Raw genomic sequence first — 16530 nt, 5'->3', positions numbered from 1 at the left:
TCATACTAAAACACCTGACAAAAATTGAACACAGCAAAAGGTGGCCTTTTAAATTTTTTTTTTTAACGTTTATTTATTTTTGAGACAGAGAGAGACAGAGCATGAACAGGGGAGGGTCAGAGAGAGGGAGACACAGAATCTGAAACGGGCTCCAGGCTCTGAGCTGTCAGCACAGAGCCTGACGCGGGGCTCGAACTCACGGACCGCGAGATCGTGACCTGGCTGAAGTCGGACGCTTAACCGACTGCGCCACCCAGGCGCCCCAAAAGGTGGCCTTTTAAATGACTGTAGATGTAAGCAAATAAAACCTTAGCCGAAAACATACAATAACAAAATAACATAATAACAATACCACATTACCAAAGAAGTGAATGTGAGTGCATTAAAGTGCGTTAACGTGATTACCATAAAATAATGCATAAAGCATTAAAGTGATGCACTGTAAAGTGTTACTAGATCACAAAAAAAAAAACCAAATAAACAAAACAAACCCCCCAAACCTCAAGTATCTAAGCGTCTGTAAAAGGTCCTACACAAAATCCAAACCATTTAGGGGTGCCTGGGTGGCTCAGTCAGTTAAGGGTTCATGATCTCACAGTTTGTGAGTTTGAGCCCCACATCGGGCTCTCTGCTGTCAGCCTTCTGTCCCCCTCTCTCTCAGCCCCTCCCCTGCTTGTGCACGTGCCCTCTCCCTCTCTCCCTAAAACAAACATTAAAAAAATTAAAAAAAAAACTTATCAATGAGAAATTAGGTAATTGTCTACTGGAACATTAAAAGTAATAGGCGTGGCCAGTAAAGGTGCCAGTTCCTAAATATATATGGAAAAGTTCATAGCCTGCTTAGATTCAGGGGGAAAAAATCATGAAGATATCACGGGGGAAAGATTCATTCACAGAGCAATCATTTATCTAAATGGTTTAGGAACAACCACAGCAAAAAAAAAAAAAAAAAAAAAAAGCAGGAATTGTACAAAGGCAATGAAAAATTTTCCCACGTCATGCAATATAATAAGGCATTCCAAGGGGTGATAATGTATTATATTATAAATATGTGAATTCCCTCCCCCGCAACAATCCATAAGAGTAATGAAAGTCCAATAAAAATGTACACAGCATGTTTTGAGGGTGACTGACCTAATAAGCCTAAAATCTGGGGGAGAATAACCATGTGAGAATAACCAAGACGTTTTGAAATGATAGCATTTGGAGTCTTTGAGTGAAAGCATGTAATAAATACTATGACGACAACGTGAGGTTCTGATGACAATGACAGATCGATGGACCAAAATAAGACATCCCAAGAGAGATTCAAGTATGTATCAATTTAAATACAAGATAAATGTGTGGATTCACATCAGCGAGAAAAGAATAGGTATTAGGAAAACTAGTTCATCATTTGGAAAGAAAAAACGTTAGATGGTTCCTTCATTACAAACAGAGAAATTGATCAGGTAAGAAGCTCACTGGGAGGATCTCTTTCTTGGTCACTCTCCCTAGTCGTACTCTTGCTCCCTGTTTATAAAGGAGAACAAAGAGACCTAATCATATCCAAGCAAAGAAGGGGCCGTTCTTAAACTCACTAGATAACCGTGTTGAAAAACGTTATTTTGTCCTGTGCAATGGGTCTCGAAAAGTCACATTCGTACGTAGCGATGTGAGTTATTCTAAGTCCTTTACAAGACTGCACCTGTGTCACAGGTCAAGCTGTAAAAAGCATAGAGGTGACCTTGAGCATCCAGTGTTTCGTTAGTAAAAATAAGCAGTTTCTTTGCAGCCTCAGCTAATATTATTTCAACAGTTAAAGGGCAGAATGCTAAAGAGAAGAGACGATCAGATGGATAAAATGGTCCTCTACCCGCAGAGAAGTGACATTTGCAAAATCGGTCTGTTTCTCTCTCTCTCTCTCTTCCTCTCTCTACTGCCTCTCTTTCTTTCTCCTTCTCTCTCTTTTTCTCTATCTCTCCCCTTTCTTTCCTGGAAAGCCTGCAAGAATTATGGAGGCGATGGGGGAGGTAAGAGAATCAACTTTCGGTCTTTTCCAGGAAATGAGAATGATAAGGAGCAGAAGCTTCCAGAGCAGAAATCTCCTGGGAGTTCTACCACCTGAGGACATTTCTGGGACACCTACAGGTATGAACAAGATACAGCGATGTGCTTCTGAGCTGCACAACTCAGGGCACGCTGCCTAGTCTTTGGGCCTCAACTTCTCCATCTGTCAAATAGGGGTTATAAAACCTACTCTCAGGGGTCCACGTGAGGATTGAGTGAAAGCCTGGTTGAAAGGCGCTTAACGCTGGGTGGGAGCTCATCAGTGTTAGCTGTTATTATTAAACTAACCGCATTGACACATTTGTTGTGCTTTGAATTGTGTCCTCCCAAAAGGTGTATGTTCGATTCCTAGTCCTTAATACCTGTGAACGTGATCTCGTTTAAAAATACGGTCTTCACGGCTGCAATGAACATTTACGTTAAAACGAAGTCATGCTGGATTAAGGTGGGCTCCCAGACTGATCACTGGCCTCCTGATAAGAAGAAACAGAGACGGACACACTGAGGGGAGATGACCTTGGGATATGATAGAGACAGAAACTGGAGCTAAGCATCTATGCGCCGAGAAGCTCCAAGAATTAGTGCAACCACCAGAAGCCGGAAAGAGGCAAGGAAGGATCCTTCCCTAGGGCTTACGGAGGGAGTATGGCTCTGCAGACACCTTGTTTCAGACTTTCAGTCTCCAGAACTACGAGAAAGTAATTTTCTGTTGTCTGAAACCACCCCGTTGGTGGTAAATCGTTATGGCGGCCTTGGAAAAATAATACAGCGCGGACTAACGAATATTGCACTTTTAGGTGCTTAATGATATGACCGAAAAAACTATATTATTACGCAGAACATGATAGGCGGAACTAAAAAGAAAAATAAAAACCATCTACAGAAAGATGTGCTATCCGTGGGTGTCAGAAGGCACGCCTTCTAGGTTCTCATGAGAAAACCAGGCATAAGCGTCTATGCCTACGTCAGTGAGTGCCACAGACACAAAAATGTCTGGCTGCGAAATCGGGTGGGCAAAAAAGAACTTTCTTGCTTGCCCCTTTGAAAACTGAACTGCGTTTCCATCCCAATGCCCATCTTCCTAAGTGGTAGACATGTGATCTCAGAACATTCTGGGTCATCTCAGGGGCACTCCCTGATCCTCTCCCCCCTGTACCCTCATCTAATCCCTCTGCTCCCACCCAATATCTCCCGGTTGGTCTTAGTGCCAAGACATCATAGGGAATCTGGGCTTTGGCCATTGTTACCCAACCACGGGGCAAATGATGAGCTGCCCTTTTGCCCTACCCATCTTCCGTCACTAGTCCGTGCCTGTCACAGTTGTGTGTGTGTGTGTGTTTGTTTTGAAATTTATTGATTTATTTTTGAGAGAGACAGAGACAGCGTGAGCAGGGGAGGGACAGAGAGAGAATCCCAAGTGGGCTCTGAGCCATCAGCACAGAGCCCGATGTGGGGCTCGAACTCACAAAACCGTGAGATCATGACCTGAGCTGAGATCAAGAGTCAGTCACTTATGGCCACCTGGGAGGCTCCATCACTTAAGCGTGGACTTCAGCTCGGGTCATGATCTCACGGTTCATGAGATCGAGCCCCACGCTGGGCTCTGCGCTGACAGCTCGGAGCCTGGGGCCTGCTTCAGAATCTGTGTCTCCCTCTCTCTCTCTGCCCCTCCCCCACTCATGCTCTGTATCTATCTCTCAAGAACAAATAAACATTAAAAAAAAAAATTAAAACCAAAAGAAGAGTCAGATTCTGAACCCACTGAGCCACCCAGGCGCCCCTGTTTTTCTTTTTTTTTAAACAGTTGTGTTTTATGCCTTGTTCCAGATTGCCAGCCTTCCCCGGATGTCACTCCCTTATCTCGCCCCTGCTCCCTCTCCGTTATGTTCAGACCCTTGTCCATGCCTCCAGAGCTTTGAGGGGCCCCTAAAGAGGTGTTGTGGGTCCTTTGTGCTAAGGAGCACCACAGCCCTTCTTTTCTGCTCTCGGAGACTTGCCCCTTCCCTGAACCCTCCTTGGGGACTGAGGTACAAGCCTCCTTTGCTCTGAGATTCCCTCAGGCTTAGTCTACGTCTCTCCTCCGGCTCCTGACGAACACATGCCTTGGAGTAGAAGTGACAGGACATTGGCTTCTGCTCCAAAAGCATCAGCATATCACTCTTTCCCTTTCCCTCTGACTTATCCCCCTCTCTTACAACACAAAGAAAAAAAATTTAATCTCCCATAGAGGTGGGGACCCAAGGAAACTCCCCCAGAGTCCCCTTACGTTTCAGATTTATTATTTACATCCTACTCCTTTAAAGTTCACTTAAAAGATTAACGTAATTTTTATCTACTATGAAAAGTGTAGGGTATATTTAAAATAAAGTAGCTAAATTACATTAAAACAAACAAACAAACAAACCTGTGGACTGTCTTCTATGTTCAGAAAAGAAGAACAGGGGCACCTGGGGGGCTCAGCCGGTTGAGCGTCCGACTTTAGCTCAGGTCATGATCTCACGGCTCTTGAGTTCGAGCCCCGCGTCAGGCTCTGTGTTGACAGCTCAGAGCCTGGAGCCTGCTTCTGCATCTCCCTTTCTCTCTGCCTCTCCCCCACTCAACACCCTCTCTCTCTCTCTCAAAAATAAATAAACATTAAAAAAAAATTTTAAAAAAAGCAGAACATGACCCTCGATGAATCGACTTTTCTCTCTCCTTTATTTATCTAAACAGGACCCGTTTTTCAACGAACAGTTGTTTCTTCCGATGTTCTTTTATTATCATTATTATTGTACCCAAGAGATTTTGAAAGCCGGGATGGTTAGTCTCCTGAAAAAAAAAAAAGGTCTCCACACTTTTGCATGCTAATTCAGTTTTTGATAGGGTGTCTTTCAAAACCTGCACCCCTTCCTTTCATATGTGAAATAATTGACCCAGACCAGAGGCGGGAAGCATGAGGAAATCTTTATGCAATTATCAATCTTTCCAATGATTTTTGGCCAAATCAATAATTCATGAAAATTGCCATTTGTCAAGTCCTTGGTTAAAACCCTATCCCTTGGGAGCGGTGGGCCTCTGGGGAAATAACAAAACAAAGAAAACCCCAGATACTTGGTGAATTGTCCTCCACCTGGTCTCAGAGTAAACCAAGCCCTTGCTGTATGCAGCTGAGGCCCCGGGACGTCCACAAAACACGTGTCCTCTGGGGTTCCTGACAATAACAAGTCCTGTACAGCTTAGGATTATGTTTCTCGACCCGTGTTCCTCAGAACAGTGACCGTTACTAGCTAGGGCACGGGTAAAGAGAGCCCGTGGTCCAAAAGGCTTGAAAACATCGGATCGAGCAAATTTCCTTTCTGTCTTCTTTACTGAAAAGTCGTCTCAGAGTCTAGACTATGCTACTACTGAACAGGAATGCTCGAGACTTCTTACTATTGCCTTGCCCTAATTTTTATTTGTTTCCCAATCTGGCACAACCACCCCTCGCTCATCCCCATCTGCAAAAAATCGTACTCCTTCTTCAACAAGGTCTTTCTAAATTCCACTTACTTCGGAAATTCCTGGTCACCTCTCCATTGGATCTGAATTCTCAGTAACTCACAGCTCGATAATAATAAATTGTTCGCCATCAAGTCACTTGCGATCGAGGAAGCAATTTTTACCCTGGCGTGAGATTAGCGAGAACCATAGAGGATTTGGATAAAGGTCAGCAGAGTCCCTGCGGCCTCGTTGCAAGCCTGCCTCCACGTCTGGGGGGAATTGACTCGACACCAAGATGCTACCTTCAGTTCTGAATGGCACTTGACCCTCCTTCCATATGGAGTGGGTCCCGACTTCTGCTATTCCTTCCTCTGTTGTATCGACTCTATCGAGTTCCTTGCTCTGGGAGATATTTTAGATTTTCTCTTCCTGTTTGTACCCTCTACTGACATTGCAGTTTGGGATTCTATGATTCTATGGCTGGCATCTAACTATAGCTTCTTTACTAGGTGGTCAGCTGCAAGCTTTTCTCGCTTGTCCCGAATTCGGTTCTCAGCGTCTTCTTCTAAAATGCTACCTTGGGGCGCCTGGGTGGCGTAGTCGGTTAAGCGTCCGACTTCAGCCAGGTCACGATCTCGCGGTCCGTGAGTTCGAGCCCCGCGTCGGGCTCTGGGCTGATGGCTCCGAGCCTGGAGCCTGTTTCCGACTGTGTCTCCCTCTCTCTCTGCCCCTCCCCCGTTCATGCTCTGTCTCTCTCTGTCCCAAAAATAAAATAAAAAACGTTGGAAAAAAAATTTAAAATGCTACCTTTATTATGCCTGGGGCTGAGGACCAGAAATTGGGCATTTGCATTTGAGGTCTGAAGATCCTGGACCTCCTTGTTGCCTCTTTGTTTTTGTCTGTGTGGATTTATAAATAAGTCCAAGTCTGTGGGACCAGGTAGGTCTATACCCCAAGCAAGGATGTACCAACCTTCTGTTCTCTTCATGTTGTTGTGATTGATGGAAGTTCTGAGAAGCAAAAGGTTTCCATTCATGAATGATAAAGCTTTTACAAACTGCACGGGAATGTTGCACATGTAGAATTCAAAGCAACAGGTATATCTGTTGTGTAAGAGTCGTCAGTTGGATTTCAAGGGCTAACATTGTTATATGATGGTAAAAAAAAAAAAATTAGCAATGTGTTAAACCTCTCATCAGGTAAATACAATTTATTTTATTATGTTTAAAATTTTTTTAATGTTTATTTTTGAAACAGAGAGAGAGAGAGCACAAGCAGGGGAGGGCCAGGGAGAGAGGGAGACACAGAATCTGAAACAGGCTCCAGGCTCCGAGCTGTCAGCCCAGAGCCCGACATGGGGCTCAAACCCACGAACTGTATCATGACCTGAGCCGAAGTCAGACGCTTAACTGATGAACCACCCAGGTGCCTCAATACAGAGATAACTTAAAATGTCAAAATGAGGGGCACCCCAGTGGCTCAGTCGGTTAAGCATCTGACTCTCGGTTTTGGCTCAGGTCATGGTCTCACGGTTTCGTGAATTCGAGCTCTGTGCTGGGCATCATGGAGCCTGCTTGGGATTCTCTCTCTCCCTCTTTCTCTGCTCCCACCCCGCTCACGCCATCTCCGTGTCTCTCAAAATAAATAAATAGACCTTAAAAATAAAATGTCGGAATTAGTTTACTGTGTTTGGGCTACACTTTCTGGAGTCAGGCTAGGTAGGTGGTGAGCGGTTCAGGCCTGGCTGGTGGATGCGGACAAAAGGGCAGGTACGATCAGTCAGGTGCATGGGGTTAACACCTGGTCGGTCTCAATGGTGAGCACGCCCCGTATAGGCTGGGGTCATTAATAACATCACTGGCGGGACGGTCTGGTCGGCTGGCGAGAGAGTCTGTGTGGTGGAATACGAAACCGGATCTGATGACACAGAGACAGGCATGCTTTCCTAAAATCTCAAAGAACGTTGGAAAGAGCAGATTTTACTCCGAGGGGGAGATGAATCAGGGTCTCAGAGCAAGTTTCCTGGAATCGCTCTCTCTCCCTGGCTCACCTTCGTATTCCCGTGTTGACTTCAACCTCAGGCATGTTCCCCCTCAGTGAGGAAATGTAACCGCCTGGAAACCTAGGGCAAGGGCACGGATCGTCCAGCAGTCACCCCGCCCGGCAAAGCCCTGTCGTTGAAGGATTCTGCGTCTTGCTTATTTCCCCGAAGTCTGGAAAAGCAGATGCTACAGACTGGCAGATAGATTACTCTGACATCGAAAGCCAAGGGTGAGTTTAGCTGTACTGAGATTTCACGGCATGAGCGTAAGAAGGAGTTTTTGCCTAGAGGAAGCCTTGGGAGCGGTTTTTAGAAAAAAGGGCAGACAGACATTATAGACATCCATTGCAACAGCCACCCGTCTCTGGTCTGAATTGTCAACACTTGAGGCAGAAAGCACCTCTTCCCAGGACCCCACACAGGTCATAAGCAAACTTCATCCTGGAGGCGTTCAGCGCCCGTATGAGTGCCGTTGACAATGATCAAGGTGTTTCATCCCCAAAACACTGTACTGCCATCGGGCAGGAAGCTGTCACAAGGAATTGTACCCCTGCAGTGATTACCATGTGGACGTGTCTCCTGGCATTCATGAAGGAAGGGACAGCCTGTACGTCGAAAGTCTGGCCCACGGTAGATATTCCTTTGGTCCTTGCCTCCCGCCTTCTGATGAACAAGGGCTTTTTAGAGGCTGTTTCTGACCGAAGTTGATCTTTTTGGGTCTTCAGGAAAATTCCTAGATGCAAAATGTCTGATGCAGGTCTTGAGAGGGAGAGAGCTGATGATAACAGAAGCGTTAGGTGAGAACATGAAGACAAAAAGGAGAATGGCATCTTATCTGGTAACTTCGTTCTCAGGAATAGTGAGTCCCCTAAAGAAAAGACAGGGGTACGTGGTTAAATAGAGACTAAAGCAATACAGGAGCCTAAGGCAAGTTCTGAGGCTACTAAAATCACACTCCGGCTTCTAGAAAACTTCCTGAAGTTCATCGATTAGGGGCGCCTGGGTGGCTCAGTCGGTTAAGCGGTTCAGTGTCTGACTTCGGCTCAGGTCACCATCTCACAGTTTGTGAGTTCGAGCCCCGCGCCGGGCTCTGTGCTGACAGCTTGGAGCCTGGAGCCTGCTTCCGGTTCTGTGTTCTGTGTCTCCCTCTCTTTCTCTGCCCCTCCCCTTCTCATGCTGTCTCTCAAAAAAGAAATAAACATTAAAAATAAGTTAGTTGATTAAGAGAAACACTTTCTTGGGGGCTAAAACAAGTATAAATAAAGATCTGGTCACAGTTACGCATTCAACATTTATTGGCTGCCCGTTGTGACCGCCACACTGGGAATTTCCCCTGTGATCCAACCTATCAGGCCCCTGCCCCCATTCAATTCCTCAGGACCCACTTCAAAATCCACCCTCCCCCTAATTTCTAGCTGATTATTTATTGCCACAATGGCTCTGTGCTAACAGGAATCGGTCACTGAGCTGGAATCCCGCCCTCCAGTCTCGACGCTGCTGAGAAATCCTTCTCTGGGAGAAATCTTCCTTAAAAAGCCAAGCATTTGCCTGTTGATCTCCACAGATGTCCGATAAAAGTACCAACTCTCAAGAAAAATCACACGAGGCCCTCGGGATCCGGCTCCTGGCTTTCATCTCTGTCGTCATTTCTTGTGTTCCTTCCAGCTCCCCTCCAGTGACTTCCCCAGGCCAAGCCCATGCTTCATTCAGGCTGAAACACGAGCAGTTTACAACACACAGTGCCCTCTCTTGACTCGGCCTTTTTGTGAGGTATTCTCTGATGGGAATGCCCAGGTCCATTCTTCCCTGGGTCCCTTAGCTCGTCAACACGTCTTTACTGGACATCTCCTTGCGCCAAGTGATACGCTAGATGTCCACGGGCACTACTGAGCGATGGCCTTGGGCTCTTTGGAGTGCTTATAGTCTAAGGGGGGGAGGGCATAGCATAAGCTCATACCTTTAATGTTACAAACCCTCATAGAGTCTGTAAGGAAGATAGCTGGGGACTCCAGAGAATCCGTGCCCGGAGACTTGATCAAAATAGGGGTGGGGGAGGGACACAGAAGGCATCCTTAAGATGTGTTCCAGCTGATAGCTGAAGGGTGAAGGGGATGCGTATTATAGGTAGAGACACCAGGGATGCTGAGACAGGAAGGGGAGCGCATAACCAAGAACTGAAAATGACTCTGGTGAACGTGTAGCAAAATATCTGCTACTTCAGTAGAACGCAATGCAAATTTGCATGCTAAAGAGTGTGTGCGTGTCTCGTCTCATTAAGATTAAAAGCTCCTAAGGCTCATGTTTCCCCATTTGCAGGACAGACTCTGCTCTGCCAGATCCATTTTACCCCCTGTTCCAGCCCCAGGAGGAGGTGACTTTCATCTGTTGTATCAATGGGCTCCTGAACTCTCTGGCTTCCATGTTGGTGTGGCCAGTGGGGTTGGAAAGACCTGGAAGGAGGGCCGGGAGTGTAGGACAGATGGTAAAGGAATGGGGCAATGGAGCGCTATATGCATGTTTTCTGGGGTAAGGGAGGTAACACAGGTCCAGTGAAGCATTCAGGTTCCTTGAGCAGGACCATTTGTGGGTTCGTACACATCAATTGGGCTCATTATTACAGATGTCCGAAGGATGCTCTCTGTATTCTCCATGCTGCTAGAAAGTCTTAGTATTTTTAAAGAATTATCTAGCTCTATCATCTGTCATCTATATGTACCTACCATCTATCTATTACCTATATATATATATATATCTTTATCTCTCATCTGTCTCATCTATCTTTTTATCTATTTGTCTCATATATACCTACGTCCACCTGTCTATTATTTATGTATACTTATGTATATAACATTATATATAACTTATATATACTTATGTATATATATAGCACATATATATACTAGTTATATATGTTATATATATATATATATATACTACGATTAGTATATATAAGCATATAGAACTATAAGCTATATATATACTACTATAAGTAGTATATATATACTATAAGTTATATATATATACTACTTATATATATAACTTACATATACTTATGTATATAACATTATACAGAAATATATATAAATAATGTATAATATATATAAATAACTGGCCAGTATATTAATCATGGTCATTTCTGGGCCAAAAAATTTGAAATTTGGGGTATGATTTGTTTTATTCTTTATGCTTTATTGTGTTTTGCATTAAAAAATTTTTTTTTCCAACGTTTTTATTTATTTTTGGGACAGAGAGAGACAGAGCATGAACGGGGGAGGGGAAGAGAGAGAGGGAGACACAGAATCGGAAACAGGCTCCAGCCTCTGAGCCATCAGCCCAGAGCCCGACGCAGGGCTCGAACTCACGAACCGCGAGATCGCGACCTGGCTGAAGTCGGACGCTTAACCGACTACGCCACCCAGGCGCCCCTGTGTTTTGCATTTTTTAAAGTTTCTTTTTATGTATTTTGAGAGAAAGAGAGAGGGAGAGAGCACATGCGGGGGAGGGGCAGAGAGAGAGAGAATCCAAAGTAGGCCCCACACTGTCAGCACAGAGTCCCATGCCGGGCTCAAACTCATGAACTATGAGATCATGAGCCGAAATCAAGAATGGGACGCTTAACTGACCGGGCCACCCAGGCGCCCCTGGGTGCTGCATTTTTAAAAATAGCTTAAATGATTGCTTTTGGGGCAGGTAGGAGAAAGTCATTCTTAAAGGGATTCCTCACCCTAAAATGTAAATCCACTGTGGGTGCCACGTGAGAGAAGGTAAGCCAGCGCCTGTACAGCAGAGTGAACGGGTTTTTGAGATCCAGGGCTGGGAAAGGTCTGAGGGTAAAGACACCAGACGAGGACGCCAGAGGAGGAGTGAGTGCTCACTAGGGAAAATGGAAGAAGCTGGAAGTCGCCAAACATCAACCTCATCTATGTCACTCCCCCTCCCCCACCAGTAGGAGACCAGATTCTATGACAGCAGACCCTTTTCCTGGTACAACCTGATCATTTTCAAGGAGTGGCTATGCGCTCTGCCATGGAAGGACAGGGGAAAGGGAGAAACAAGAAGAAATTGCAACTAAGTCCATTGTACTTGTTTTCATGGCCATTTTTTCTCTCTCAAAGAGTCCCGGTAACGATTAGCTGCAATTGCCTTCCATTCTAACAAATGCATCTGAGTGGATCAAAGAAAAAGCATTTTCTAAGGAGTTGTGGAGTGGGACTCTCACAAATGTTATCCAGAAACTTTAATCAGGTTTCTGCATGTTCCCCCCCCCTCCCCCATGAGACAAAATGCCACAGTCTTCCCTCCTGCTGTTTGGTCAAAGATCTTTCTTTCCCCGACCGTTTCCCTGAGCTATTCATTGCTTTAGGTGGTCTGGGTCCCGGCAATGAAGCTTGCTTCCTCTGTGAAGGGTTTCCTCCAAAGGACTTTTTCCTTCTAGATTTTTTAATTTCTAATGTACAGAGCCGCCCTAGGTATTGTGAGTGATCCTGAAACTATGTCTCCTAAGTAGGGGAGGTCTTCAATATCCACATAAAGAAAATACCTATGTTTGAAATGTGAAAGCAGAAATGCACGACATTGTAACCTGTTGGACCCAGAAGGGAATTTGGAGACCATCATTTCCCCAAGGAGGAAACCAAGGCCTGTTTGTCAGCATTTGTGAGACAGCACATGCTTTCAGACTAACTTTAAAATGGTGCTTGATTTTTTTAAATCTCCCCCCCCCCCCGCAAATCGGACTGAAACGTCTAGAGAAAAAGTTCAAAACATATTACAACTCAAAATAGTATTAAAACTGAACCGGTTTGTCGATATCCAATTTTAGGACACAACGAGACCTCAGACCTTGGTGTTCATCCTTGTAAAAGTTCATTGCTTTAAGGCATCAGAAGCTAATAAGCTCTTGGCTCGTTTGTAGAATAGGTTGGGATTGGTACCTCTCAACACAAAAACGTGTCTAGCAAGCCACAAGTACCCCCCAAGCTCCACCCAAGCATAGAGTTATTATCACCAGCTCTTCTTTGGAAGGTCGAGGCGGTCTTCGCTGACTTGCACTTCCAGGGTCAAATAGAGCACGCAGCGCAGGAAGGCAGGCAAGAGGAACGCTGGAAAGTCCCAGCAGTGGGCAGCAGAATTCCCTGGAAGGCACAGGACGCCGAGCCTGCTGCGGGGCCAGGTTAGCGGGGCCCAGAGAGCTCCCTCTGTAATTTACACGGGCTGGTGCCCAGCTGCCAGGCTACCGCCCACAAGCCGGGCGTCCCGCTGAGACCAGGAAGCTAGGAAATCAGCAACAAATCAGAATGGAATAAAAAAAAAACCCCTACCTCATGCAGGTTCCACGGGCCACCTCCCTCCATTACACAGCAAGGTGATTTGTATCCCTTCCTGACCTACTCTCAGCGGAACGCGCGAAGAGGATATAGGGTCAGGAGAGGCAAGAGAAAGAGGAAACCGCTGTTTACGGAAGGCAATTGAACTCCTTTACCGAGACGCGTGCGCACACGCGAGCGCGCGCGCGCGCGCACACACACACACACACACACACGCACACGCAGCAACACAAACAACATAAAAAAAAAATTCCTTCGTCAAAAGCTGGGCATATGGATTTGGAATCGGAGCTGTTTTTTTTTTTTTTTTTTTTTTTTTTTATAAACCTCTTCATTTCTCTCCTTGATTCTACTGGCTCATTTCCCAAGAGGTGGTTCCTTTCTCGGTCCTGGGGAACTCTCGATCATCCTAGACGAACACAAGCCAAAAACAACCAAAAGCAAAGTCGAAATACCGCCCTCGGGAGAAAAGGCTTCGCTCGCCCTTGGCCCGCAGCGGACCAACTCCGTAGGTGCAAGTCAAGTAGGAGCTGCTGGGAGGAATTCGGGTCGCCCGAGACAAACGGGGGCGTGGCGAGCAGCGCGGTACGCGCAACTGAAGCCAACAAAACTTCCAGAGGGCCGGGGAGGTGGCAGGGGGCGGGGCGGGGTAGGGGAGAATGTAGGGACACAGGCGGGAGCGGGGACTCGGAGGAGGTCAGTGCTGCGATGGGCTGAGCCGAGTCTGAGAGGTGGCTCGCCGGGTGGAAGTCAGGCCCCCGGGGATCCGGCCGGTCCTAGCTGTCAGTCAGACTCCCCCGGAGCCCCCAGCTCGCCGGAAAGGGGGCGAGGCTGCGGCGGTGCGGGGAGGGGAGGGAGGGCGGAGTGGGGAAGGGGCGTCGCCCCGATCGCCCCCGCCCTCTCCGATGTCATTGGGCCGACGCTGCGGGGTCCGCGCCACCTTTTCTCCATCCCACCCGGTCCGCCCGGCTGCGCTCGTCAGGCGGCTGGTGCGGCCCGGGACGTTGACGTCACCGCCAAGTTTGCTGCCCTCGGCGCCCCACGTGTGGCGGCGGCGGCGACCGCCCGGAGGCGGCGGGGGAGCGTCTGCGAGCGCTGTGGCCGCGGCCGCTGACAGGTCCTGCGCCGCCGGGCTCCGGCACGCCGCACCCAGGTGGGGACCGAGAGCAGTTTGGAGCAGCCGGGAGCGCACAGAAAGGGGCGCACGGCTTGGCGCGGGCCTCGGGCTCCCGCTCGGGCAACGGGACTCGGCGGGACCTCGCAGCGGGGCGCTGAGGGCGCGCCCCGGCGGCCACGGTCACGAAGGAAGAGGCACTGTCGCACGCTGTCGTCTGCAGCGCACGGAGCTCCGCGGCCCCGGGGCCTGGAGTCTCTTCCCCGCGACCGAGCGAGGGATGCGCGATCGCTGAGCAGGGATCCAGGCCGGGAGGCCGCTCGGGGCCGGGGCTGAGACGCGCGCCTTCGCCGCCGCCAGGACTCCCCATTCCGGTCACTGTCGCAGAGCGCGTCCCCAAGGCTCAGGACTCGGGGGAGTCTGAGACGATGGTTTCTTAAGCACCGCACCACGTCCCCCTCCCGCCCCCTCGACCGGAGGCAGGGATCCCGCGCCGGGCGCCCGCGGCTACGTCTCCGCGGGGCAGCGCGCACGGCCGCAGAGACGCACGGGCGATGCGGGCCCCCCCGCACGAGGTCGCGGCCCCCGGCGGAGTCCCGGCCTAGCATGGCCCGCGCGCGGCCCGACGTCGCCTCCGGCTAGGATGGCCCCTCCGGGCCCGGCCGGCGCCCACCCCACCCCGGCCGAGCCGCTGTCCCGCAGCATCTTCCGGAAGTTCTTGCTGATGCTCTGCTCCCTGCTCACGTCCCTTTACGTCTTCTACTGTCTGGCCGAGCGCTGCCAGACCCTGGCGGGCCCCGTGGTGCGGCCGTCGGGCGGCGGCGAGGAGGCGGGGGCCCCGGGGCGCGGCGCCCTGGCCGGAGGCCCGAGGGAGCTGGCGGTGTGGCCCGCGGCGGCGCAGAGGAAGCGGCTCCTGCAGCGGCAGCAGCGGCGGAGGCGCCGGCCGCCCGCGCCACGCGACGACGGCGAGGAGGCGGCCTGGGAAGAGGAGCCCCCCGGCCTGGCCGGAGGTCCCGGCGGCTCCGGGGCCGGGAGCAGCGCGGCCGAGGCCCCGCCGGGGACCCTGGCCCTGCTGCTGGACGAGGGCAGCAAGCAGCTGCCGCAGGCCATCATCATCGGCGTGAAGAAGGGCGGCACGCGGGCGCTGCTCGAGTTCCTGCGCGTGCACCCCGACGTGCGCGCCGTGGGCGCCGAGCCCCACTTCTTCGACCGCAGCTACGACAAGGGCCTCGCCTGGTACCGGTGAGCTGGCTCCGGGTGCCGCCGGGGTGGGGGGTGGGGGGCAGCCGGGGCTTCGGGTGGGCGAGGTGGGGGGGGGAACCCCCCTACTCACCTCCCTCCCCATTTTCTGCAGAAGGCAGAGGGTCATCAGTAATTCTTGGGTTCGGGGGTCTCGTTCCCCACCGTGCCTTCTGTTTGCAGGGAGGTAGGTGTTGAGGGGGGCGGTGGGAGGGACATTTTGGCCTTGATGACTTTTTCTTTAGTTTTTGGGATTTCCTTTCCCTCAAACAGCCAATCTTCCTCCTCTTTTTTCTTCTGCTCTGCGAAAGTATCCCTGTTGTGGGCTAAAGGGGGGGGGGGTACTTAAGTTAGAAACCTGTTCATCAATTATTAGGCAACGTCGTTTACTCCATGCCTTTCCCAAGAAAGCGTGTTTTTATTTCTTCTCTGTCTGCCGAACAAACCCCCGTGGCTCACGCTTGGTCTTTGCCATCAGGCATTCATTTCCCTTGACCCTTTGCCAGATCACTGTCCTAGGTGGTAAGTAATCTGGAGACTTAGTAAAAGTGTCAAGAACCAGAAGCTAAGGCAGTCGGGAAATCTAGGTCTATGTCCGGGCAGGAAAGGCTTCCTGGATAATAACTTTTGTTTGGAGTGAGGAATGAGTTTTGGAAAGTGTTTTCTGTATTTAAAGGGGAAAAAAAGTACCTTGTGTCTTGGGCCTGGCTGAAACTTTTCTAAAGATCTTCAAGCACTTCTCTTTACAAATGAGGTAGCCAATTTTTTTTTTTTTTTTAAGAAGAAAGACGGGTGGGGGGGTGGGGGGGTAGGAATGACACTGGTCACATTGTGAACAACTCTCCTAATAAAGTTTAGGAAACAGGTCTGATTCAGATCTTAATCTTAAATTTGCCAGTCTCCTCAAATTTAGACCACCTTTAATAACACAATCAGGCAAACTCCAGTAAATCCAAGTGTCACCTGGATTTTGTTTGCCATAAAATATTGGCATGTTCTTTTTTCTCGGAGAACAAGGAAAAATCGTGTGGCCAGAATTTTCACTTTTTAAAGTGTAATGTATTTCATTAAGTATGCATTCTTTTTGTTATTTTAAGTGAAACAACATTACAAAAGTTATGACACAATTCAGATATATTTCAAAAGTCCACTAAGTAAATAATTCATCTCCAAAACAAAAATGAACATGATCTGACAAGTTTATTTACTTGAGGGGTCATGCATACCCCTCGGATTGATTTCGGGAGCCGAATTTACAGTAATCCAACTCATGAGAAAACATTTGGTCTTAAAAGTCAAGT

The 16530-nt window shown here is 48.7% G+C and overlaps 1 protein-coding gene and 1 long non-coding RNA gene across 2 annotated transcripts in view; one reads left to right on the top strand and one right to left on the bottom strand.

The window, feature by feature from the left end:
- Nucleotides 1–7170: 7170 nt before the first annotated feature.
- LOC109494200 lies at nt 7171–12861 on the bottom strand. The gene is made up of 2 exons (XR_006589350.1): nt 12558–12861; nt 7171–8417 (listed from the first exon to the last, which is right to left on the bottom strand). It is a non-coding gene; the product is annotated as an uncharacterized LOC109494200 (long non-coding RNA).
- Nucleotides 12862–13549: 688 nt separating this feature from the next.
- HS3ST3A1 (heparan sulfate-glucosamine 3-sulfotransferase 3A1) overlaps nt 13550–16530 on the top strand; it is a 103507-nt gene continuing 100526 nt past the window's right edge. Inside the window, exon 1 of the mRNA XM_023243537.2 lies at nt 13550–15232. Coding sequence (XP_023099305.1) covers nt 14634–15232 — 599 coding nt within the window. The 5' untranslated portion in view covers nt 13550–14633. The remainder of the gene's footprint in view (nt 15233–16530) is intronic.

Source organism: Felis catus, chromosome E1 (genome assembly GCF_018350175.1).
Source record: "Felis catus isolate Fca126 chromosome E1, F.catus_Fca126_mat1.0, whole genome shotgun sequence".
Classification (NCBI taxonomy): Eukaryota; Metazoa; Chordata; class Mammalia; order Carnivora; family Felidae; genus Felis; species Felis catus.
Note: the sequence above shows the minus strand (reverse complement) of the source record. Positions and strands in the feature narration are given on the sequence as shown.